Below are 26,276 nucleotides of genomic sequence, written 5' to 3'. Positions count from 1 at the left end.
AAAGGGAGGCTTGATATGTGAGCACTGTAAGATATTCCCCTTATGGGATGGAGCTGCACTGGGAAGAGCATCTAGGTTCCAAGTTCCTTCCCTGACACCTCCAAGACAGGGCTGAGAGAGATTCCTGCCTGCAACCTTGGAGAAGCTGCTGCCAGTCTGTGTAGACAATACTGAGCTAGATAGACCAATGGTCTGACTCAGTATATGGCAGCTTCCTATGTTCCTATATCTAATATTATATTATATTATATTATAACATTTATATCCTGCTCTTCCTCCAAGGAGCCCAGAGCGGTATACTACATACTTAAGTTTCTCTTTCACAACAACCCTGTGAAGTAGGCCAGGCTGAGAGAGAGGTGACTGGCCCAGAGTCACCCAGCTAGTATCATGGCTGAATGGGGATTTGAACTCGGGTCTCCCTAGTCCTAGTCCAGCACTCTAACCACTATACCACGCTGGCTCTCTTACTCTTACTCTTCTCTAGTATAGCTCTGCTCAGAGTTCGCAGCTTCCTGTGTGCAAGGTTCTTAGTTCAAGACTGCTTCTGTCTTGTGGACCTGGCATCTCTAAACATTCATGAGGGTCAGTGGCAAAGCATATGTTTTCATGCAGAAGGCCATGGGTTCAGCCTTCAGTTAAAGGATCTCAGATTGCAGGCCTGGGAAAGATCTTTGAGGTCTCGAGGATTTACTGCTAATCAGAGAAGGCTGTACTTGGACTACTGGTCCATCTGATGTAAAATAAGTCAGTTTCCCATGTAGCCAGAGTGCATGGTAAATATTCAGCTGCTGCTGTAAGTGAAAGAAAGACCTCTTTAGCTCAGAGACTGAGAGGAATAAAGAAAAGTGTGATTTATGTAGCAATTACGTCTTGTCTGTGCTCACAGATTCATTTCCACATCATCTCCTGGGGAGGAAAGTGATTTACAACCACAATGCAGTTACAATTTATGTTCTGGTTTTACTTTAATGTTCTCAAAAAGCAGTTTGGGAAACAGTCTATAATAACAGCAGAGATCCAAAGTTTACTGATAAGGCTGGTTTTGCATCAGAGTATCTATGAGAAAGAAATTGTGTTCCCTTCAAAAACTAATTCCCTTCAAAGCAATCAGGTAGAAATATATTTCAGAGTTCCATTTGAACAGACTTGCGTCTTCCAAATTGATTTCTGGACTTCATACAGCTGCAACTGAGAAAAGAGAGTGGCAAGAAGTACATCCCCATTGTGAACTATAAGAGCATTAAGGGAGGCAGGGGGCATATACCAACAGCACAGGATGAGTTCATGGCTATGGGTAGGAACTTCAGGCTGAGGTCTTCAACCAATCAGCCTTTCAAGATCATTTGCAAAATCACCTGAAATATTAAAAAAAACAAGTATATATTTAAATGTATTTCTTTCACAGAATATTATATACATGAAGTAATAAATTACTATGCAATTTGGGCAGGGGGAAACCTTGGTGCAACTATGGGGGGGGGATCACATCCCTGCTCCTCTGTGGAGTGATTCCACACTGCTAGGGAGCATGGGTGGGGCCAACTGCATGAGTCTGTATCAGCTGATCAGTGACTTACTGGGAGGGAGAGGGCAACATTTGGGCTGGAAAGACTCATGTGATCATCCCCATTCACATGGCTAGGATATTTTCACACACTCCTCAGTGATGTGGGATCACATCACAGGGAGATGGCTCATATGCCACCGGATGTTTGTGTGCAGGACGGCTTCTCTCCCCCTCCCCCCACCATTTCTGCTTTGACACTAGTTTAGCACATTTCACAGCAATGACAGAACTTAGAAGTGCAATAATTTTGAAGTGTTGCTATGCTTGCTACTAGTTATGACTGGCAGTTCTGTGACACATCAAATACTGAACCCTGGCATTCTGGAGATGCAGGATGTCATGTCACACCTGAAGCACTGCTCATAGCATTCATGCTGCCTTCACTGGTTGCCAGTGTCACTTCACTTCAGCTCATTCACCCCTATACCTGTGTGAGGAGATAGTCCTCCTGGGAGAGCTTCTCAATGACATCAAAGTGATCTGTGTCTGCAATGTTCAGCAAGGAGGCACTCCAGCCAGCTGCACGCAGAGCCTATGGGGAGCAGCAGGAATGTCAACAAATCTATCTTCATCATGGCCGCTGCAAGTACCCTTGCCCTAAGAGAGGCTTTGCTCTAATAATTGGCAAGCTAAGATCTGGAGGAAGGGTGGTGGCAGGTGCAGCCCCGATGATCCACAATTAAGGGCAATGGGTGATGGAGAGGTCAGAAGTATGAAGCGAGAAGTCCTAGGCATGATGGGTCCCACCTTCCACACATGTGAGTCATCAGGTACAATACAGAGAGCTGAGTGTAGGTGCATACTGTCTCAATGGTCATGTATGCATATATACATGCCAAATGCAGGTATACACAAAGGGACTGATGTACAGACCACTCATACTTATTTAGGCCCAGTGACTTCTATTGAACATCCTGTGAATCACTTCCAGAGAATGAATATGCATGCTTGAGAGCATGCACCCAAACACATACACCAAAGCGCAACTGGACAGTTGCTCCTGCAGGGTGAGACTTGAGGCAAATATGAAGTCTTTGTTATAAATAGGGTAGTCTGCTTGACGGTGGTTATTCTTATGTGCTTGGCTAGGCTAACACACGTTAACTGACTGATACAGCTACCAAGGCTGGGGGGAGGAATTGCCCAGCTTTGGTTATAACAGGGACTCAGCAGGGGTGGATTAATCCTTTGGCCACCCATAGGCCACCAAAGATTTACCGCCCCAGGGACAAGATGAAGGGGGCCTGGAGGGGAGGGAAACTTATTTCTGACTTTTACCTTTATAAATGCCTCTGTGTTAGTGGTGGAGGCTCTGCCCGCCTCCTAAACCATCACAGGAGGTGAGATCGGGCACTGAAGGACGGTGGCGAAAGGGGTCCTCCTTCAAGTCCGGCTTACTTGCAAATGAGACAGAGCGGGCGATTTCAGGCCTCTGTGCACACACGCGTGCGCAGAGGCCTGAAATCACCCGCTCTGTCTCATTTCTGAGTAAACCAGGCTTGAGGGAGGATACTGCCTGTGCAGTAATCCGCCATTGGGATTCAGACTAGGGGATCTGAATTCATATCCTTGTTCAGCCACGAAGCTCACATGGTGAACTGGGGCCAGTGACCGATCTCTCAGCCTAACCTACCTCACAGAGTTGTTGTGAGCATAAACCTAACAACAGACACTGCTCTGGGCTCCTTGAAGGAAGAGTGGGGTATAAATGTAAACATAAAATTAAAATAAAATACATCTCTTCTGAACATGGAACCCCCGCATTTCAGACGGACTCCAGTGACCAACACACCTCAAAATACTCTTGGGACTGTCTGCAGAACTCAGGTGAGTCATGCTGTGCCACAGTGATGAGTACTTGGCAAGCTCTCCTGTTTTCCAACTCAGGCACACACTTCAAAGGGCTGTTCCACTGGGCTACCTCCCTGGAGTGAAGATAGACACATAGTTGAGACACTGTAGACATGAAAAGGAGACAAAGCTTGGACTACTGATAAGGGGCTACACATCTGTACATAGAATGCATGTCTGCAAGCATTTACTTTCTACAGTAGCAAACAAGAAAGCAAAGTGTACGGGTCTGGAAGGGTCTGGTGTGCGTATGTATGTGGGATGTCTGGGGTACAGCAGATGTATATTTGCAGTCCATTTGATGCACAGTGTGGAGGAGGCCAAAAGGGTGTGTGAATTTAGGTAGAGAAATCACATGGAACAGTGGAAAGAGGCAAGCAGTGTGGGACTGTAAAAGCTGGTGAAAAGAGCCTGACATTTATCTGGGCGAAGCCAAGAGAAAACAATAGCAATCTATACAGATCTCAAAATTTGAAAAGATGTGTAGTTATAGTGAAGCATGAGTTTATCTGAGAAAGCCATGTTAGTGTTGAGCTTCTAAGCCAAAACTATTCAGCTGGCAAAACTCTACAACCAGCTGCACAAAGCAATATGTTCAGCATGTTTCTTCATGACCAGGATGATCCTAGGAGCTGGGAGTTGTAGTCAACAACGTCTGGAAATCCCTGTTAGAGGGAACACTGGTGGGGGCCTGAAATCTCAAGAGACCTACTGCAGTGTTACTCTCCTCCACAAGTTGTGCATTTCTGTTCTCAAATGTAGCTCTCACCGGCTCATGTGCAGAACATCATTGACATAAGTGTGTGTTATGGGCTCCAGGTCATAGACGCCACTCACCAAAAAGGCTCCTGGAAAGAAAAATACAAGCCCAGAAAATCTTAGAGATAGTCCAGTGGAAAGCTCCCAATTCCCAGCATTCAGGACACTTGGTCTGACATTCTAGGGAGGTATGACAATCAAGTAAGGGAAGTGGGTAATATTGGAATGTAAAGAGACTGAAGAATGGGATGGATGTCTCCCAGCCAGTACCTTTGATGTTCGGCACAACACCAAACTCTTTCCAGTCTGTCGAAAGCACCATAGCGGCCAGGTGAGCCCCTGCTGAGTGTCCAAGCAGATAAACACCACTAAGGGCAAATGACATGTGGTTGTAGTAAGCCAATGAAAGGCTCTGACTGGTATAGAGAGGATAGAACTGCCAGAGGTATCTGAACCCAAAGGCCATCAAGGGTTTCTAGCAGTCCCATGCTAGACTTGAGCAAGGTAGGACTAGTCCCTGGAGCTCCTCCCCGACTCAAGGCTGCTAGGCATGTCCACCCTGCAACCTCCCACAGCCTGTTATGCACCACCTACCTGATCCCTGTGTACTGCTGAACTGCAAAAGCCACACTACGTCGCACCTGCCTGACCATTACCTCCAGCTGGCCTGGACGAAAAGCACAACATCCAACAATGGCATGAGATGCTAGGGAGGGTGTATCAGAAAGGACATCTGCTTCCCCCACAGCCACCACATACCTTTGGGAGCCACATCATAGCCAACTGCAGCTAAGGCAATGCCATGAGTCACTAAAGGCCATGCAGCAAAGCCTGAAACATTTTTGCTAGAGGTGGGACACCAGAAGGAAAAGGACAGATGGTTACATTCAAGCACAAAAGGTCTTCTATCACTACTACTACCTGACTCCTTAGGTCAAGAGAATGGCAGTCCCAAGTAAGCGCAGGGAGTTCTGCTGGCTGGGACACCACCCCGGTTAGGTCCTGTGCTCAAAGGTCCAGGGCCGTAACTCTCCTATCCATAGGCAACCTCCAGAACAACTCACCTCAAAAACTGCCAGTAGCCGCCATGAATGTAGAGGACCAGAGGAAAAGCTGAAAAGGAACACAGTGGATAAGCAGGCAGTAAAGGCCACCATCTATCACCCCCCCCACAAACCCCCCCAACACATCACCCGCTCCCTTTCTTCCTTTGCTTCATCTCCCCAAGGTGGCTCTCAGCCACAACCAAATGCATGCATCCCACAGTATCCTCCCACCCCATCACAGTCATCCCAGCATGTCCCCATGCACTCTTACTTTCAGAGAGGTCTTTAGGAAGATACACATCAAGTTTCTCTCCCTCACTCAATCCATAGGGCACATTCAGCAGTGTCTGGGTGGCCATCTGGGCACTGTGGGTTGCTACAGTGAAGGAAGGCACACAGCAATAGAGCCAAAATCACACCTGGACTGCCCTCCCACACTCCCAAGAGACTTCATATATCAGTGCCTATGTACAATCCCAACATCCTTGCAGGTTGTGGGAAAATACATATAAGTTTTGTCTTCGCTGTTCAGCACCTAAAGGAGAAAAGCTCCTCACTGGTCTAGAGGGAAATCCTCCTTCTGTCCAGTGTCTGTTTCAGCTCTTCCTACGAGTCTCTCTCTCTTCTACACCAGAGGTGGGCTGACTTGTGTGGTCTACTTTTAAAAAATTATTATTAGAAGAATCATCTCCTAGGCCCATCAATGTGCTTTAAATACTGTATACAATGTGGAGATGCAGCTACAGGATCTCTTTAAGGCATAAATAATCTGTGTTAAGTAATCCTGAGTCGTCCCTCTAAAGAATGTAAGTACTGCCTTGCTGGCAGACTCATTTACTCCCAAGACTCACTGACTCCCACAAGAATCCCAGCAACCAGCAGATGCCAGGCGGTCTACAAAAAACTGACCAGTGGCCACTGTTATTCTACTTTCTGCCCACCCCTATCCTACATATCACTGAATCTTGGACTCTCACGGGTCCTTTACCTTCGCTCGTGGCCTGCACATGAGCCTCAATCACAGCATCCTTGTCCAGCCGTGGAGACCACCTGCTAGGGGAGTACTGAGTCTCCAGTTCCTGCAAGGGGGAAAAATCAGGGCTGGGATAACTACACTGCTACCTTTTTGTCTTTAAAAAAAAGAAGAGTCAGGGAATTGGACTGAGAAGCACAGGCAGAGCCTGAAGGGATAACTGCAGTGGTGGATTAATAGAGAGGCAGAGTAGGCATTTACCTACAGTGGCAAAATCTGAGGAACAGCAAATTTTGTTCCTCCTCAAATTTTGCCATCCCTCTCTGTGGGCAGCGGCTGCTGCAGCAAAGGTGGTGTGGGTGAGGAGAAAGTCCCCCTTTACCTTAAAAAAAAAAGCAAGCCTTTTTTGTTTAAGGTAAAAGGGCAGCAAAAACCTTTTTTGCCTATGGGTGGCAACAAGCTTAATCCACCCCTGAATGGGCTGGAATAAGGCTGGAATAAGTTAACGGGGAGGCTGGAATAAGTTAACGGGGAGGGGAGCAGCATGGTAATATTAGATTTGAGGTGCACCTGTAAGCAGGAAGAGATAATAAGCAGGTAGAGAGAATCATAGGAGATTGGAGAGGGTGAAGAGAGGAAGGGGGGTAGATTCTGTCAGCTCCCTGACCTCTCCTGATGAACAACAGCCGTTTCACCCTGCCTGCGCATTCCTGTCTCAGTTGAGGAGGTTTGTTTTTGCAGCCCCAGACCAAGGGAAGAACCAGCTTGTGGCAGCCTGATTGCTGTCCTATTCCACCTGTGCCTTCTAATGCTTGATTTATTCCGCCTGTCCCCAAGGACCAGAGATTTCTCATGAGAGGGGAGATTTCTGGAGCCCTTGGTAGCATATATTGGAGGAAGGCACACCAGAGGCCCACCTGTAGGTGGCCACCAAAGGGAGCCAGCCTTTGATGCTGGGCCTTTGGTGTGGGACTGGGGTCAGGTGGGGGGAGAGTTATATTAAGGTGGGGTTGGAGATCTGGGTTGAATATTGTTAGCTCTCCTTTTATTGGGTTGTGCCAGGCCTTTTGTTGTCATGTGTTTGGGTTCTTTTGGGCAGAATGATGCTGGGTATGTGTCCAGTGGCTCTGGGGCAACTATTACTGTTGTGGTAGGGAACAGAAGAATTGGCGTTGGCAGAGCAGCTGACTGTTACAAGTGAAAAGAAACTAGTAATTTAGTAACTGTTTCCACTTCCAGCTGCCCTGTCAGCTCTCTGGCCTCAGGGAGCAGTTCCAACTTCCCACAGAACCTAGTCTTGCTCCTTTGCAATATCAGGTTGGTTCAGAATAAGACTGGAATAATCCTTGATCATGGATGAGGCATGGAACTGACCTGGCGTGTATAACTGAGACCTGGATGGGGGAGGCTAGTGGCCTAGTTTGGGCCCAGCTTCTTCCACCAGGCTACTTTGTTGTGGAGCAGGCTAGGGGATGTGGGTGGGGGTGTGGGGTGGCTGTGGTCCATAAGGATACCATTCCCCTTACCAAGGCCTCTGTGCAACAGTTGACTTACATGGAGTGTGTCTTTCTGAGGCTGGCAACTAGGGATAGATTGGGGATTCTGTTGGTGTGCCGTCCACCCTGCTGCCCAACTGACTCTCTAACTGAGCTGACAGAGCTGGTCTCGGAATTGGTGTTGCAGTCACCCAGACTTTTAGTTCTGAGGGGCTTCATTATCCATTGTGAGGCTGACTTGTCTGGTGCGGCTCAGGAGTTCATAGCGGCCATGACAACTATGAGCCTATCCCAACTAGTTTCAGGACCAACTCCTGTTGCCGGCCACACACTCAATTTGGTCTTTTGTTCGGATCGGGGGGCGTGTTCTGTGGGTGTGAGATCCTGTGGTTTCCCCATTGTCATGGACGGGACCACTACCTGGTTAAGGTTGGTTTCACAGCCACAACCCAGCCCTGCAGGGGTGGAGGACCTATTAAGATGGTCCACCCAAGATGGCTGCTGGACCCAGTAAGATTCCAAAAAGCCTTGGAGGGTTTTAATTTTGGTCCTGCCAGTTATTATGTTGATGCCCTGGTAGGAATCTGGAATAGGGAACTCACAAGGGCAGTAGACACGATCGCTCCTAAGCTTCACTTCCAACCTGCTTTAAAAGTGGCCCCATGGTATACAGAGGCATTGTGGGGTCTGAAGCAGCAAGGTAGGCAACTGAAGAGCAACTGGAGGAGAACTCGACTTGAATGTGACAGGACACAGCATAGAGCCTATTTGAAGGTTTATGCGGAGGTGGTGTGTGCGGCAAAAAAACAATTCTGGTCTGACCACATTGCTTTTGCAGGTTCATGTCCAGCAGAGCTGTCCCAGCTTGTGAGGAGTCTGATTCAAGCTCCTTCCAATTCGAACCAATCCCCAAGGACTTTGTTCTGCGGCAATGCTTTTAATGGGTTCTTTGCGGACAAAATCTCTTGTATTCAGGCTGACTTGGACTCCACTATTTCTGCAGAGTCTATTAAGGTGGTGTCCAGCAATCCCTCTTGCAGTATTAGATTGAATCAGTTTCAATCTGTGATGCCTGATGACGTGGACAAGCTGCTTGGGGTGGTGCGGCCTACCACTTGTTCTCTGGTTCCTTGCCCAACTTGGCTGCTTCTATCTAGCAGGGAAATTGTTAGAGAGGGCCTAGTTAATATCATTAACTCATCGCTGAGGGTGGGTGGGATGCTTCCTTGTTTGAAGGAGGCAATGATTAGACCACTTAATAAGCCTTCCCTAGAACCCTCAGTGATGGATAAGTTATAGGCCGGTCTCCAATCTCCCATGGTTGGGAAAGGTGATTGAGAGAGTGGTAGCTAACCATCTTCAGGCAGTTTTGGAAGAAATCGATTATCTAGACCAGTGTTTCTCAACTTTTTTGGAGTCAAGGACCACTAAATTCTTCGTGCACGGTTTCCAGTCCCAGACCAGCAGTTATCAAAGGGGTTTCAAGTGTATCTATTAGTACTATACAGGTGTGCACAACTCAAATGACCTGGTGGGCCAAAACTGACCGTGACTTGACTCATGGGGGCTGAGGTCAATTTTTAGGGTGCTGCTTATTAAAGTAACACTTAATCAATCAATTAATTAAATCAAGTGAAATTAATTAAAATGAATTTAATCAAATTTAACTTTTGAAGTTCTGGCTCAAAAGGGGGAGGAGGGAAAGGATTAGACATCATGGTTCCCTGGCACCTGAGATTTGTCAAGTCCAAATTTAACATTACCATATTTTATAAATATGTAGCAACCTTACACTTCATTCTTCCAGTTCTGTGTTTTCTTACTCCTCATGTATCTATTTTGCATAAAAACAAGCAGGCAGGAACCTGTGTCAAGTTCCTGTGTACATAATGTCTTACTACTTAAATGCATACAAATAGTAATTTAATATTGCTTTTAAAATAGTACTCTCTCTCTCACACACACACACACAGTACTCCCCCTCCAGCTTCCCCACCGCATCATTTGGTAATCCCTGCCCGTGATCTCCATAGCAAATGGGACAATGCATATTTGCTACCACTAAACCAGTGTATCAACTTAATTGATAGGAAGCTTAAAACATGCCATCTCATATCATACTGGAAGTCTGGAACCAAACATCATCCAAAAAACCTCCAAGCAGTACATTCACAACTAAAACACAGCAGCCCTCGAAAAGGTAATGTTATGGTAATGAACTTTACACATCAATATGGCATTCACATTAGAAAAGTAAACCACAGGGAATGGGGTGGGAGATTAACCCTTCATACCACACATTCATCTACGATATCCAGCCAGGTTTTTACAACTGTAATGATTTATAGGCAGCCGTTTAAGGGGGGGAAGTGCTATGTACTCACACACGAGTGGGAAAACTTTTAGTGGGTCTCTTCTTTATCCTTCTTTCCCTCCTTCTCTCTCCTCTATTCACCATTTCATACCTTGCTACACCCAGCCCCCACTCCATCTCCTTTCTCATGATCTCTTTTTTTCACTGGTTTTCTCAATTCACACACATTGCACTTGTTCTCTCTCCTGCCTGCATGCTTGCTTTTAAAAATCTCAGTTTGTTAGCTTCATCCCCTTTTTGGTAAGTCAGTAGCTGACCCCAGCCACCCCTTTCTTCATCTCCCTCACCCCCCCCCCCCATTTGATTTCTCAGTTCACACAAATTGTACTTGTTCTTTCCTGTGTGCTTGCTTTTACAAATCCCATTTTATTTGATCTTCATCCCCTTTTGGTGAGTCAGTCAATGATCAGCCCACCCCTTTCATTCTTCTTATCTCTCCCTTCCTTTTTCATTTGATCAGCACTGTGGCTTACTTTTGTTTGTTTTCTTATCTTTTGCCTGCCTGCCTGCCTTCCTCTGTTCCTCCTCTGTAGTAGTAGTAGTAGTAAGTTCAGAACAGAGTTTATACATGCAGCACTCCAGCCAAGCCAAGCACTCCCTCTCATTCACCCTGCTACCTGTCGTGTGTGTGTGTGTGTGTGTGTGTGTGTGTGTGTGTGTGTGTGTGTGTCACAGGCTACATACCAGTGAAGTCACTCGGTCTCAGTATCTCCTCTCATCAAGTGAGAGACTGGAGAGATTAGCTGGGAGTGACAAAAGGCTGCCTGGGATGCTGGAGGAAAGCAGAGCCCTGCAGCAAAGGCTGCCTGGTTAAAGATTAGCTCCAGAGAGCTCCCAGCCGTGGGCCCCCGCCAGCTCAAAAGGGGGTATGTTCAAGGACCAGACCTGCACTCAACCCCCTGCGGAGTTAAGAAACAAGACAAAGTGTGGGGCCCTAGGTTAATCTGGCACTGCCGCCTCCATTGTGGAGGCGGGGAGACTTACCTCCCAGCCATAGACCACCACTCAAGTCTCCGCAGACCCGCAGTGGTCCCCGGACCACTGGTTGAGAAGCAGTGATCCAGACCCATTTCAAACTGGCTTTAGAGTGGGCTATGGGGCTGAGTCTGCCTTGGTGGGCCTTGACCAAGGATGGATGACCTTGACCAAGGAATCGACAGAGGGAGTGTGACTCTGTTGGTTCTTTTGGATCGCTCGGCGGTGTTTGATACCATCGACCATGGTATCCTTCTGGATTGCCTGGGGGAATTGGGGATAGGAGGCACTCTTTGCAGTGGTTCCACTCCTATCTCTCAGGCAGATTGCAGATGGTGGAGCTTGGTGACAGTTCCTCTTTAAAACCGGAGCTATTATATGGAGTCTCTCAGGGCTCCATTCTGTCACCAATGCATTTTAACATTTACATGAAACCGCTGGGTGATGTCATCAAGAAATTTGGTGCAGCGTGTTATCAGTATGCCGATGACACCCAAATCTGTTTCTCCTCCTCCTCCTCCCACTCCATCTCCTTTCTCACGATCTCTCTTTTTTTTTTACTGGTTTTCTCAATTCACACTCATTGCACTTGTTCTCTCTCCTGCCTGCATGCTTGCTTGCATGCATCCAAGCAAGATGGAGGTGCTCATTGTGGGGGATCGGAATTTAAGGGATGAGTTAGATCTTCCTGTGCTGGATGGGGTTACACTCTGCCAGAAGTAACAGGTACGCAGCTTGGGAGTGCTCTTGGATCCTGGCCTCACCCTGGTATCTCAGGTGGAGGCTATGGCCAGGAGCGCTTTCTATCAACTCTGGTTGATTCGACAGCTGCATCCATTCCTTGAAGAGAATGACCTCAAAACAGTGATGCATCAGCTGGTAACCTCCAGACTCGACTACTGCAATGCGCTCTACGTGGGGCTGCCTTTGTACGAAGTTCGGAAACTTCAGTTAGTTCAAAATGTGGCAGCCAGATTGCTTGGTCTCTGGGGTAACCCAGAGAGACCATATTATGCCTGTCTTAAAACAGTTGCACAGGCTGCCAATATGTTTCCAGTTATTACCTTTAAAGCTCTGAATGGCTTGGGTCTGGGCTCCCTTAGAGAGTGCCTTCTTCTGTATGATCCCCATCGCTTGTTGAGGTCATCTGGAAAGGTCCATCTCCAGTTGCCACCGGTATGTCTGGTGGCAACTCGGAACCGGGCTTTTTCTGTAGCTGCTCCTGGCCTATGGAATGCACTCCCAGCAGATATCCGCAGTTTAGACTCACTGTCGGCCTTTAAGAGAGCCCTAAAAACTTACTTGTTTGGCCTGGCCTTCCAAGGTTTGTAACAAAAAAAATTTAAAAGTATTTTAATTAGTTTTAAATGGTTTTTAAAATTCTTTTTGAATTGTTTTTATATTGTTTTTAGAACCGTATTTTAAATGTGTGTGTTTTTAGGTCTTTTAAAATTTGTTGTACACTGCCCAGAGCCTTTGGATGGGGCAGTTTATAAATAAATAAATAAATAGGCAAGTCTATTCCTAAACGGAATACAAGGACAATTTCTGCAAGGTGCTGTTTTAAGCCCTTTGGGGACAGGGAACCATCTTATTTATTATTTATTTATTTTTCCATTTAAACCACTTTGAGAACTTTTGTTGAAAAGCAGTATATAAATATTCATAATAGAAGTTCATAGCAGCTATGAAAATAGTGTCTGTTCTACGTGTTTTACTTTGTTTCTTGGTGACAAGCTAGACAAGATGATAGAGTTGTGTGAATCCATCTCAGTTTTCTCTCAACTTCTACAAACAGCCATAGAGGGCCTGATCCAGATCAGGACTGTGGCATGGCGGACTAGGAGATTAATCCTCTTCCCACATCATTTTCCTGATGCAAATCACACGCACACCCACACCCACTGCTAGTGGAACACATTGGGAAATACGCACATGTATTTGCTTTCTCCACCGAGGCAAATAGCTGTTTTGGTTGTGCGTGATTTGCATTAGGAAAAATGGCATGCGGGGAAGAGTTAAGCCCCTCCTCCCATGCCATGATCCTGATCAGGCCTGCCTGTGGCTACTATCTGTAAAAGTTTTAAGAAAGTGATGACGTACCGACAATTGGATGTTGTCATCTTTAGTTTGGTCCTCAGACTCTGTGGCTGTCCTCATGAGCAGCCAATCCCAGGCTTAAGCAGCCACGCCTGGGCTTGGCTGCCTGTGAGAACCGCCTAGAGCAGGGATTCTCAACGCTGGGTCCCCAAATGTTATTGGACTTCAACTCCCATAATCCCCAACCAAAGGCCACTGGAGCTGGGGATTATGGGAGTTGAAGTCCAGTAACATCTGGGGACCCGACGTTGAGAATCCCTGGCCTAGAGTGCCTGTTCCCTGGGGGAATCCCCCAGTACACTACACTTGTCGAGCGGTACACTGTGGGATTCACAGAGGCCAGGAAAATGAGCCCTGGCCTCTGTTTACCAGCACTGCCGGAAGCAGTGTGGATCTGCACTGCTCCTAGCAGTGCTGGTCATGTGGGCACATGGCTTGTGCATCACTGGGGCTCAGAGCGGTCATCTGAGGGAAGGTAGGTTGGATCCTGCCTCCGCCTGCCTGTCTGCCCAACCACGGTCCTGTGAATAGCCCCTCAGCCTGTTTGAAATATGTCTCAGAACTCAGATGAGCAACCTTTTTAACCAAGCACAGGGACTTCAAAGATACACTCTGTTTTATGATACTGTTTACACCTCCCCACACCCACTGCCCTAGCTACAAACCTGACACTGAGAAGCAGGGAACGGCAGCAGGGGTAAACTTAGAGGCAACAACAGCTGCACAGGAAGGAGTGGTAACTTAGCCCATTCCCTCCACATTGACTTGTCTGCTGAGGAAACCTTGAATGGTAGCCATTGAATCGCTTCACATGGCAGAGGGCACCCTGGTCTACTTGTCCCGCTGCCTACTCTCACTTCAGGCAGGATGCTATCTGGCCCTTTGGGGCCTCATTCTTGCCCTGGGCAAACTGAGCATGTGCCCTGGAATGCACTCAACTCCTTTCCATCTGTGCATTGCAGGGAAATGCTGCCTTTTTAGGAAGCTGTTGGATATTAATGATCTTCTCATTGAGGAACTTCCGAAAAGGTTCTGAGAAACCCATAAGTTCTCCAAAACACAACTGGAAAACCTCTATTCTAGAACTTAACCACACAGGTGGTGCCAGGGGGAACAAGTGCTCCCCCCCCCGACAAGTATCCTGCTATTTCTAGATTCTTGAGGTAACTTGGAAAAAAGGCACTTTTTACATACAAAAATGTCTTCCTATGTTTTCCTGTGACTATCGTTGGCCAATATAAAGCATCAAAACATATAAAATGCAGTTTCTTACTTCCATTTATAGGTGCATAGAAAACTGCCTTTCTAGCTTAGTATTGTCTATACTGATGGACAGCCAGTGCAGGTGGATGGGGACCGTGGCAAACAAGCCTCAGGTGAGGTTCATTCTCACTCTTTCCAGCCACTTCATCCCATCTGCTCCATTCCACGAGCCAGCGTGGTGTAGTGGTTAGAGTGCTGGACTAGGACCAGGGAGACCTGAGTTCAAATCCCCATTCAGCCATGATACTAGCTGAGTGACTCTGGGCCAGTCATTTCTCTCTCAGCCTAACCTACTTCACAGGGTTGTTGTGAGGAGAAACCTAAGTATGTAGTACACCACTCTGGGCTCCTTGGAGGAAGAGCGGGATCTAAAACGTAAAAATAAAAATCTGCCTTGCTCTCCCAGCCACTACATTAACCCTTTGCATTTGGGCTGGTCATTTGCCCAGTTTCCCATACTGGTAAACAACCAGTCCGCAAGCCAGGGGTTAATGCCACATTCAGGTGCAACAAGGAAGAGCAGGCAGCAGGAACAGGGTAAGAGAACAGCCTCACCCATGGGGCTTGGTTATCGCTCACCCCATCCCCAACCCACCTGTTCTGGCTGCCACTGACAGCAGCTTTGACAGCAGCAATGAAGGAGTCTCTCCTAGCCCCTACCTACAAGCAGGGCCACCTTAAGTGGCGCAGTGGGGAAGTGCTGGACTAACAAGCAGAAGGTTGCTAGTTTGAATCCCCTGCTGGTCTGTTTTGCCGACTATGGAAAACACCTATAAGGGGCAGCAGCGATACCAGGAGTCGAAATTGACTTGATGGCACACTTTACCTTTTACCTACAAGCAGATGCTCTACCACAGAGTTACAGCCCTAGTCCCCTATTCTATATTAGGATAGGAACTTTAACTCTCTCTCTCTCTTTTTTAAATACAAGGACTTACAAAAATTGGGTGGCAGGCACTACCACTACTATCAAAGAGGAGAAGGAGACATTGCTCCTTCTTTCTCATCTAGGAGGAAATACTACTTCAAAGGCAAGCCGTGCTGTGACATATGCATAGTATCACTTAAAAATGAATAAATATTTTTCTCCAAAAGTATAATTTTATTAATATGCAAATTGATGTATATTTAATCACAAAGCATATATGACTGACTGATACAAGCTTCTTAAATCAGGCAACAGTCCTAGTAATTATTGCACAGGTGATACGCAGATAGAACTCTAACTTGCAAATGCTGGGTGTCCCTGAGATGATTGACACATAGGCCTGTTGATACCTAATGATGACTGAATCTTGTTCAGTTCAGTTGATTGATTCAGGTTCCATATCTCTGCTTTCAGAATACGTACTTTTACCTTTAATCTCACGTTACATAACACTTCCAGAGATATAACCACACTAGTAAGTTGTAGGAAAAACAAGAGTTTTGTATCATCTAAAAATGTAGCATCAGCTTCTTTTTGTGGACAATAATACTGCACACTGCTGCACATTAAGTGGACTGTCATCCACAAAAACATATGCTATAATACACATGTTAGTCTTTAAGTTGCTGCAATTATCTTGGCTACTTGATCACATCTCTACCCCCAACCCTCATGCGTATATAATATTTGATACCTCCATTATCAGCTTCATGCACCTGATGGGCTAGGTTTTTGTCTATTAAAGGAGTACATTTATGAATTTTTAAGGTTAGTATTTGTTTTTGCAGCACAAGACGGTTACTTTCCTGGAAAGAAAAAAACCATGCTGTTCTCACAAAGGCCAAAATCTTTTTTCCTGCCGGTAACCACAAAACAAGACCTTCGGAAAAACTCTCTCTCTCCTCACTCTGTCACACTCACACACACCAGTTTCCCCCCTAATAATTCCTGTTACCTCTTTAGTCATCTCCTGCCACTTTCCCATGTCACTGGCTCAAAGGTGCCAATGTGTGTTGTGCTGCAGGGCAGCTAGAGTTACTAGAATCATGTGACCAAAGTCAGTCTCTGGGAACAAATTGCATAATGAAGCCTATTTCTTGCCCTGTGCCTGCTGAATGACTGCTAGGTCAGCCCCTCACATTAAATCATCACAATGGCAATACTCTCTCCTAGCAAATGCATCTGCACAGCATTCTCAGGATTTGCTCCAGTCAGAACAGACACCACAGGAAAAGTCAATAACAGTATAGTAGCAGTAATGAAAAGTAGTAGGATATCTCCCTACTACAAGGTACAAGCTAAAATCTATGCAGAAATTCAGGGAAAGCTATTTTATGACCAGAGTAACTCTCCAAAACCTTTTTGAGAGAAATGAAATCTTTTACTTTTGCTGCCCTAAGAAAAAGGTCCCTGGTCTTACTGAACATGGTTATTTTCTATTGTGCATTTGATTTGTAGATTCAGATTCTCAGTTCACTTCAAAGATACCATGTTCAAAGTAAATAAGATCAGAGAGCTCTAAGTTGTAAAACAAACAAACAAAACACCTAAGCTATTTATGAGGGGGTTTGATCTCACAAATAGTTCCCAAATCTGTTTCCATAGTTTCTCATTGTCCCCTTTTTATCAGATAGCAAATACCTGCATTATGAAAAGAGAACTCTGCCATCTCTCCCTCCTCTGCACATTTCAGCATAATTTTTTTATCCTAATGTTTTAATTAAAAAAGGTATTTATGTGTGAGAGTCTGAGGGAGTGGCTTCCTCTCACAATATTTCTTTGCCTTGTTTATTTATTTAGCATATTTTTAGACCGCCCACTACCAAAGTCTCTGGGCAGATTATAACATTAAAACAAAGAAGACATTTTAAAACAATTTAAAATATATAAAATTTCAAATTAAAATAGCTACCCCTAAAAACCACTAAATAGCTAAAAAGCTTGGCTAAAGAGATGTGTCTTCAGTTGTTTCCTAAAGGTCTACAGGGATGGAGCAGCTCTAACAGAGATGGATACCCAGATCTTAAGGTAGCTTTCTTCAAACTAACTCTTGTGGATGGGATTCTCCTCTCAATTTAAGACTGGGTTGCAAGTCTCACTTGTCACAAGACTTGCAAAATGACAGCCAGTGACATTTAGTGGTTAGATGAGGACTGAGAGACATAGGTTCAAATCCCCACTTACTTGTGAAGCTCACTTGGGCCAGTGGCCTACTCTGAGCTGACCCTGCCATATAAGGCTGCTGTCATGATGATAAGGGGGAGGGGGTGGGAAGAAGAACCATGTATGTTTCCCCAAGCACCATCTTCTTGTTGTTGTTTACACAGTCAGACAGGTGTCATTGACTGGTTTGTTTTATCCAGACATTGAGTCCTTCCCAAGGACCTGGGATGGCTGAATTTTGTTATCAATATTGTTGTTATTATTATAGATATTGTCGCAGAATATAGGCTGTTCCCAGTAAAGTTGCTTTTTGTAATTGGCTGATGGTGATTTCTGTGGCCCCTATGCTGTTGAGGTGCTCTTTGAGGTCTTTTGGAATTAGTCAGTTACTACTGGGATTATTTTTGTCTTCTTCTGCCATAGCCTTTCAATTTCAATTTGTAGATCTTTGTATTTGGTGATTTTTTCTATTTCTTTTTCTTCTATTCTGCTGTCCCCTGGTATTGCTATGTCGATTATTTTGACTTGTTTTTCTTTCTTCTGAACTACAGTCCTTCCCCTGGTGGCGCAGTGGTAAAACTGCCACCCTGTAACCAGAAGGTTACAAGTTCAATCCTGACCAGGGGCTCAAGGTTGACTCAGCCTTCCATCCTTCCGAGGTCAGTAAAATGAGTACCCAGAATGTTGGGGGCAATATGCTAAATCATTGTAAACCGCTTAGAGAGCTCCGGCTATAGAGCGGTATATAAATGTAAGTGCTATTGCTATTGCTATTGCTACAGTTATATCTGGTGTATTGTGTGGCAGATGTTTGTTTGTAGTCAGAAGTCCCATAATATTTTTGCATCTTCATTTTCTACCACTTTTTCAATTTTATGGCCCCACCAATTTTTGTCTACAGGTAGCTTGTATTTTTTGCAGATGCTCCAGTATATCATTGCTGCTACCTTGTCATGCCTTTGTTTATAGTCAGTCTGTTTGATCCTTTTGCAACAGCTGATTAGGTGGTCCACGGTTTCATCTGTTTCTTTACAGAGGCAGCACTTGCTATTTGTTGTTGATTTTTCTACTTTTGCTCTTATTGCATTTGTTCTTAGTGCCTGTTCTTGTGCAGCCAGTATTAAACTCTCTGTTTCTTTCTTCAAGTTGCCTATCTTGAACCACTGCCAGGTCTTGGTGATGTTTGATTTTCCGGTTATATCATGCTTTCACACAACCAGTTGGTGAGGTAGGAGGGCATGTGCACAGTCTTCTACCTCAGTTTTATCCTGGGTACAAAACCCAGGTATAGTAATCAGCCAACCCGCCCCTATAGAGAATCGGAAGTGAACCCTGTCCTGACTGACAGGCTGGTGAACTCCAGGACTCAGCCAATCAGCACTCCAGGTGGGTGGGACCTAGAGAGCCATTGGGAGGAAGGAGAGTTTCTTTGTTAGAAGAAGCAGGTTGGGAGTGTAGAGAGGAGGACATGTGGCCTTTAAAACTGGCTGCAGGAAAAGGTCTCTGCATGTCCTGGGAAGCCAGGAAGCTTGAATTGTCATCCAGGATTTGGTGAGTTCAAGTCAAAGGAAGCCAGGACTTTGGGCTTTGGGAAGTTTAGTCTAGGGAAAGTTTTAGTCAGAATTTGCATTAGACTTTCTGTTTCTTTTGTGCGCGCTTTGTATAACCCTGATACTGGTCTATTATTGTTTACCTGTAATGTAACTAAACAAAGAAACACTAGCCTTCACCTATCCAGCCAGAGCATTGCAAAAAGACTCTGTAAGCATTTAAAGTTGCTTTTATATTTTCCTACATACCTGTTCCGTGCAACTGGGTAACCATGATTTTTAAAGTGTGTTGCCCCAACATCATTTGGGGTGCATTTTGAAGTATTCTTGTAACTTACTGAGTATTTTTACCTGTAACTAAAAGCTGAGAAAACCACAGATGGTAACAGTCTGTAGTATTTGAATACAATTGTTTTCTTTTTGTTCTTTTCTTTTACAAGCCTCTCCGAGTGGGGTTTTTAAATCGGGAGAAGGCGGGGCTGGAAGGAGGTCTTACTCTGGAGCAAGCACGTCCTCAGACGTTCAGCAACTACCAGTTTTATCACATGTGGGCTTGCATGTGGAAGTTGTCTGTACTTTTCTAATAGCAAAAGAAAGAGAGTTTTCCCTGGGAATTCCACCCTAAGCCGAGGGAGGGTCAAGCTCTGTAATAGAGAGGGTGGGTGGTGGCAGCCTTTTTGAACCTACCAAAAATACAAGAACCTACCAAAAATACAGGAAAGTTTTAGGAGTAGCCTTTGCCAGAAAGCTCAGCAGGGATGATTCAGCATTTTCCCTTACCCTCATGGGAGCTTGCTCTGAGACAAAGGCTGTAATTCACTACACCAGGCTACCCAGCCAAGGAGCTCCAGGATCAGTCTTGATCACCGTGGTTCTCACAACTAGTCCTACCCAGGCTAGCACTTCCCTGTGAGGGTAGAGCTGGTTGTAAGAAGGACCTCATAGCCTCATATCCAAGGCCTTGCGTAGCAAAGGGGATAAATTCACGCTTGCTACCAGACCAGCTTTCCCCCACCACTATAAATCAATTAACATTAATTATCTTACCTCTACAAGAATGTAATATATATCAAAATCCTTCAAGTATTGCAAAATTAAACAAAGCATTAATTTCCTCAACTCTATAAGAATTTAATGTATAGCAAACTCTTTACTCCCCTGAGAGCTTTGCTCTCCCCAACTAGTTGTTCTAGAATCACTCTTGTCTGCAGTGGACACAGATGATGGAACAAGCTTTCCCCCAGAAGTGCTCCTCCAACTTCCATTTCCTTCCCAGGGCCCTGCAGGCCTCCCTTACTGTAATCCACAGCTGGCACTATGCTGTGTGTTTGTGTCAGGGTGGTTGTTGCTGTTAGGAGGTTACTTAAGAACAACAACAACAGACCTTTCTTAGGGAGTACACATGGCTTGAATTTATAGCCATTGGACTTACAGGCATGTGCTGTATCCCACTATGCTATACCAGCAGTTACAAGAAACACTTCAGAACTAATACTTCAGGTGACCAGGTCAGGTCAGCGAATGCCTTCCCTGACACCACAAAACCCTTCTCCATGCGCCCACACTGACTCCCCCCACCAGACCATGTTGCTATTCATTATTATTATTATTATTATTATTATTATTATTATTATTATACATTTATATCCTGCTCTTCCTCCAATGAGCCCAGAGCGGTGTACTACATACTTGAGTTTCTCTTTCACAACAACCCTGTGAAGTAGGTTAGGCTGAGAGAGAAGTGACTGGCCCAGAGTCACCCAGCTAGTTTCATGGCTGAATGGGGATTTGAACTCGGGTCTCCCCGGTCCTAGTCCAGCACTCTAACCACTATACCACGCTATTCTGCCCCCACCCCACCTATGCACCTGCTGCTAGGGAAGGAAGCCAAGCCAGGCTGCTAGTCAGGGCTTGATTTCAACGGATCGTCATCTCTCCATTCCTCCAAAAAGCTGAATGGCATCCCCTGCCCACTCTCTTTTCATCCTCATGACAATCCTGTTGTAAGATGAGACATAGGGACTTCTCAAGCTTACTCGCTCAGCTTTATGCCTGAATGGAGATTTGGATCCATTTAAGCCTTTCCACAGTCCTGTGGGGAAGGTGAGGCAGAAAGATAGAGGGTGTGTGTGTGTGTGTGTGTGTGTGTGCGTGCATGCATAGTTCCTTCCTCTTCTCATGTAGATGCATTTGTGTTTCTTTTTTTCATGGTGAACCAATACATTTCATGGCCTGAAAACAATGTACATCTTTATGACATGCAGTGTATAACTAAAGCTGTCATACTAGGGCCCTGAGAGAACAGGAGCTGAGCAGTGACTGCAGTGCAGAGGAAAGCACCAGTGGTCCCTCTAATTTTTTTCATCTCTGTGCAGAATGAATTTTGTTCTGGGTGGCAGTATGAAAGTAGTGTGCGCGCACTTGCATTCAGAGTGGGGCCTTTATGATTCAACCTGAGTGGGATCTAAAATGAACTGAGCGGACATCCGAAAACTTGTGAAACTTGTTACCTTAGAGGTAACAGTGGAAAGCACCACTCACTATGCAACACTGCCACTCTGCCATAACTAGAAACACTCATCCAATCTTTTCTCCTTTCCTTAGTCTAGGGAACAATCCAAAGGCACATACTCCAGTTCCGGTCTGGCCGTAAGCATTGTGGATGGACTGGTGCCCAGGGAGCCTACAGGGTTGGGGGTTGTAATTTTTACCGCCAGATTAATTAGCAGAGCACTGAAGAAGCCTCCCACTCCAGTTACAGAATAGTTTGTAGAGTTTAGTTGTTGCAGCTATTTAGAGAAGACACATGGAGATTCTTGTAGAATAAAATATTAAGTAGATTTATTGGTGAAGTACACCTTTGGATAGGAAAGAACTAATCTTTAATCTAAATAATTGCATAATGAATAGGTAGGGGGAGAGAGATATGTTTCCATCTGCTCTCTAAGAGGAAATGAAGGAGGGATCTCTCTTTCTTTCTTTCTGACTCTCAACAGGAAATACCTGAAGAATCACATCAGGGGTCATAGAGTAGAGACAGGTAGAACAGTTAGGGAGGTCCTTATTCACTATCTCTACTCCAAAAGCCCCCTAGTGGTCATTAGGGTAGTTGGTGCAAAAGGTCCATGCACTGGAACTCCATCTCCAACATACAGAGCACATGTAAGCCGCTGTGAGCTCTTCTGTAAGTGTAGTTAGTAAGCAAGCAAGCAAGCAATGGCCAGTGAGGGTTGCAGTCATCCCTTCTGACTCTACCATCCTTGACATCCCAGTGGCTAGAAGCATTTAATTCGTTAGTAAACACTCAAACCAAATCCTGGTAGATGGTGCCATTGCCCCTTTCCAATTTTAACATCTGACTGTATATTTTCAGTATTCAGTATTTCACTTTACTCCATTCCCAAGCCAGTGACAATAGCAATGGCAAGCAAGCTTATCAAGCAGCCCTCAACCCACTCATTATTTCTTCATCGGAGTGGCTTGGAAAGTAGCTAATATACAGTACCTTGTGGTTACATAATTGGCCCAGGGTGTGACATAGTAAAATTGTGCCGAGTCGGTGTCGACTCCTGGCAACCACAGATGTTTGGGACACCCTGACCCCAACATTCAACCCAGAGCTACCAACCCAGAATTATATGGAACCCAGGCCTATGTCTGATTCCATTGTATTAAGGAATCAATTAATGCCTGAATTCAGATGACCTAACTAGTACATGATACCCAGACCTCATGACTGCCTGGTAAATGATTTGTGAAGGCAGGGGTAGTCTAGCATTGTTTATCAGTGCTTGTGAAACTCACAAGAGACACAATGAGTCAGGCTTAATTACCAGTCTCACACTGCTAAAATTAACTTGTTCTCCGGTAATCCCCTTACCTCACTGGCAGGATGCTTCTGCCTTAGTCAAATGTATTGATTAACTTGCCTCAAACCATGCATCCCTTTTTGATGTTACTTTAAAACATTCTTTTATTGTAATTACACACTAGATAAATGTACACAAGAAGTAATTTAATTGCTGTCTCACACAATTAGATCTGATTCTTTCACTAAACTCCTCTGACTTTTAACATTCTTGGGACCAAGATAGGCAAATTTACTTTGGGAATGACAATAGAACAATACAATAGAGCAATTTACAGGGGGCAGCAAGGTTGGAGTGGGCCCAGAGACAAGATTTTAAAATGCCTCCCCCCACTGAAGCTCAGATCATGAGGCAAAGAAATCTTAAATGAGGCTGAATGGTGGTAACAAAAAGCATAGTAAAAACCTATGTGCCACAATAGAACATCATCCTAAATTATTTCTTAAAAGGTTTTGTAAATTGTGGATGACGCAAGTCATTTAATGGTACTAGAGAAAGACATGCTGTTCTGGTAGCTCCAGGTCGTAACACTCACATCAATATCGCATGAATACAACTGAAGGAAACCCGGGCAGGTGTGTGGCTGGGGGAGTCAGTCATGTGACTTGCCTCTGGGCAGTGGGCCCCCAGACAACTGTCTCCCCTTGCCCTATTATAGTTATGCCCCTGGAGCAATATCCTGTGTTCCCTGACTGACCAAATATCCTGAGTTAATTTTTGATAATTAAAAGACAATATCCAGAGGATAACAGGAATGGACATCAAAGGGAGAAGCAACTGCAAAAATGGAGCAAGCCAAACAGAGAGCCAGCAAGCTTTGCCTAATCAGCAGATCTGTGCTCAAGAGCCATGCCCGAGTTTGCTGCTGAAGCCGTAGGGCTAAAAGCAGGAACTCTTTCCATAGACAGCAGGAACTGTCTGTGACTTCTGATGCGCAGCGAGAAGTCCAGACTACCCAGCCATGGTGCTTCACTTTGCTCTGAGCAGCTGCCCCCAGCCTGCTTGAAGCTTGCACCCCAGGCTCCTGTTCTCCAGCACCCGCATTTCTCCTCCATCAGAAGCCTGCATCGCTCTCAAGTTCTAGCAATGAACAATTCCTCTGAAGCTTTCTTTGTGAACCTGGTGAGATGCCCATTCAACCCACAGCCTAGCCTGCTTCCCACTTCTCTCCTCCCTATTAATCACTGCCACCCCCTTCCTAAGCCCCCCTTCCTCCTTCTCCTCTCTCTGTTTCTCTCTAAATGCTTTATTAGGGTTTATTAGACAGCTGTAACTATTGATTGCACACACATATGATAGCTAGGCACACCGCACTACAGCTTGAATCAGTAACATGTTTAATTTAGATGACCTGTTTGAATTTTATCCTAATGCACAACTTTCTATAATAAAGCCCACTGAATTATTTAGGAGTGTTTTGGTCTTCTTTCTACCTTTGCGCCTAGAGTATACATGGTCACTGTATAAAAGAACTGGTCACTTTGTGACACTGGTGAAGCCAGCCTAATTCCATATGCTAGCTCCTGAGCATATCTAGTATACAAATCAGGCTTGGTTCACAACACAGAGCCCTGTGGTTGTTTTGGTAGAATACAGGAGAGATTTACCATTATCATCTCCCACACAGTATGAGATGATGCCTTTCAGCATCTTCCTATATCGCTGCTGCCCGATATAGGAGTTTCTCATATTCTGGGAAACATACCAGTGGGGATTCGAACCAGCATCCTCTTGCTCCCTAGGCAAGTTACTTCCCCACTGCGCCATTAGGTGGGGAATCTCTACTTTTTCACTCATTTATCTCAGGACTAGTATGCACAATATGTACACTCTGAGTGTATGTGTGTTTACTGAGCTTGATCATTTGAGCAAGTGCCACAGCCATAACTGATAATTTAAGGACCTAAAAACATCAGCTATACTATTCTGACTGGATCATCTATGGTATCACCTGCCAACAGTGGACATTTTATTGCCTGCACAGGACAAACAGCTCAGTCTCTACTCAAAAGAATGGATGCAAATCTGATATCAGAAATGATCAGTCAGAAACCAGTAGGACACTATTGTTGAAAATTGCTATTTTACAGCAGACAGAATTCAAAGAGAGACTACAGTAGAAAATGACTTAATCAGAATTTATCAGGATGATTGATTCAGTCCATTTTCACTTGAACAAATATGGAGGTTTTGATACTGCTGATGTAAGATCTCTTTTACTAATCTCATGCATTTAGCCTCACATAACAATAATCACCCCTGGAGCTCTCACATTCCACAGCCCATTTTATCCCATTGCTTGCAGGTTGGGGTCTGTTGGTTCAGACTCTGATAGGAAACTATTGATTCTACCTCAATACTTTAGTTAACTAACTAAGCATAACCAGGACACTTCCTTTATTTATTATTATTATTAGTTGTCATGGCTAACATCCAGACCACGTTACTCATGAGTAGTCCCTCTGAAATTAATGGGACAAGTTAGTCATGGCTACTTGTCCCATTAATTTCAATTGGACTACTCATGAATAATTTAGTCTGGATGCCAGCCACTCATCACATTTTAACTTACATAATAAGGGTCACCTTTTCCCCATCCCATAGCCCTTTGAATCCAAGTTTACTACCCCTCTCTTTCTCTGTGTGTGTATCTATCTATCTATCTATCTATCTATACATCTGCCAACTGAGGATGACAGTTCATGAATCCAATGAACTGTAGTACATGAAAGCTTAAATCAGGAGGAGTGCAGATCCCTTTCATAAGTATTTGAGTCCTGCCCCCCATTTTACTAAACTCCCACCCCACCAAACTTAATACATAACCCATATGTTATCCCACCCCCCATTTAAGTGAGAAAGGCTTCAAGTTTTCCCTCTGCTTGCATCCCTGGCTTATGCTGAAACAAAGGTGTTTAAAGTTCTACAAGGGTCTTTTGTTGTTTTCGGTCATTTAAAGTATCTTTTTCATGCAGTGTTTTTTTCAGCATTTGGTCAGCGGACTAAAAAGCATCGCTCTGTACATTAGCCCTCTGAGACTCCTGTGTTTTCACCTCTAAATTGTGTGTGAACACAGATTCTGAATCTGCAAAAATAATCTGTTCTGGTGTGTACTCAGTTTTCACTTGGATTCATCCATAGCACAAACAGAACAATCGAATTTTTGTTATTACCTCTGACTGACAGAAAAGATTAAAAACTATCGTAGCTGCTGCCCTACTTAAGTCAAGAAGAGTCAGTTAAAAATAAGACGAACACAAAAACAGCCATGCAGAGAAAAGAAAACTCAGACCGTAAAACGACTTAAGAACAGCGACAACAGGTGGAGCCCGCTAACATGTACATATCCTCCCAAAAAC

General features: G+C 44.9%; 2 protein-coding genes across 9 annotated transcripts in view; one reads left to right on the top strand and one right to left on the bottom strand.

The window, feature by feature from the left end:
• Positions 1 to 26,276, top strand: part of TK1 (thymidine kinase 1) — a 38,211-nt gene that overhangs the window by 4,168 nt on the left and 7,767 nt on the right. The window lies entirely within an intron of this gene.
• On the bottom strand, positions 849 to 26,276 carry AFMID (arylformamidase). 8 transcript variants are annotated; one of them, XM_053300683.1, is made up of 13 exons: positions 26,091 to 26,276; positions 12,109 to 12,360; positions 9,459 to 9,529; positions 6,215 to 6,305; positions 5,498 to 5,602; positions 5,245 to 5,293; positions 4,940 to 5,025; positions 4,775 to 4,847; positions 4,451 to 4,548; positions 4,191 to 4,269; positions 3,363 to 3,495; positions 1,998 to 2,102; positions 849 to 1,358 (listed from the first exon to the last, which is right to left on the bottom strand). In XM_053300683.1, exons 3-13 carry the CDS (start codon positions 9,459 to 9,461, stop codon positions 1,329 to 1,331), a joined length of 852 nt encoding a protein of 283 aa, XP_053156658.1. In that variant the 5' UTR covers positions 9,462 to 9,529; positions 12,109 to 12,360; positions 26,091 to 26,276; the 3' UTR covers positions 849 to 1,328. The 8 variants fall into 8 exon arrangements, with proteins under 8 accessions (XP_053156658.1, XP_053156659.1, XP_053156657.1 ...); XM_053300684.1 differs by having other exon boundaries at positions 9,488 to 9,529; positions 26,091 to 26,274; XM_053300682.1 differs by lacking the exons at positions 12,109 to 12,360; positions 26,091 to 26,276 and adding an exon at positions 16,291 to 16,335.

Source organism: Hemicordylus capensis, chromosome 2 (assembly GCF_027244095.1).
Source record: "Hemicordylus capensis ecotype Gifberg chromosome 2, rHemCap1.1.pri, whole genome shotgun sequence".
Lineage (NCBI taxonomy): Eukaryota > Metazoa > Chordata > Lepidosauria > Squamata > Cordylidae > Hemicordylus > Hemicordylus capensis.
The sequence above is the reverse complement of the archived record's forward strand: the minus strand, read 5'-3'. Positions and strand labels throughout refer to the sequence as shown.

Bases quoted from the DNA above. Each gene is read 5' to 3' on its own strand.
- AFMID (XM_053300681.1), bottom strand. From the start codon at position 16,320: ATGGGAAAGTGGCAGGAGATGACTAAAGAG. The intron at 6,306-16,290 runs GTAACAGGAATT...TCCCCCTTGCAG, and splicing joins GGCAGGAGATGACTAAAGAG to GAACTGGAGACTCAGTACTC. The intron at 5,603-6,214 runs GTAAAGGACCCG...CCTTCACTGTAG, and splicing joins TGTGCAGGCCACGAGCGAAG to CAACCCACAGTGCCCAGATG.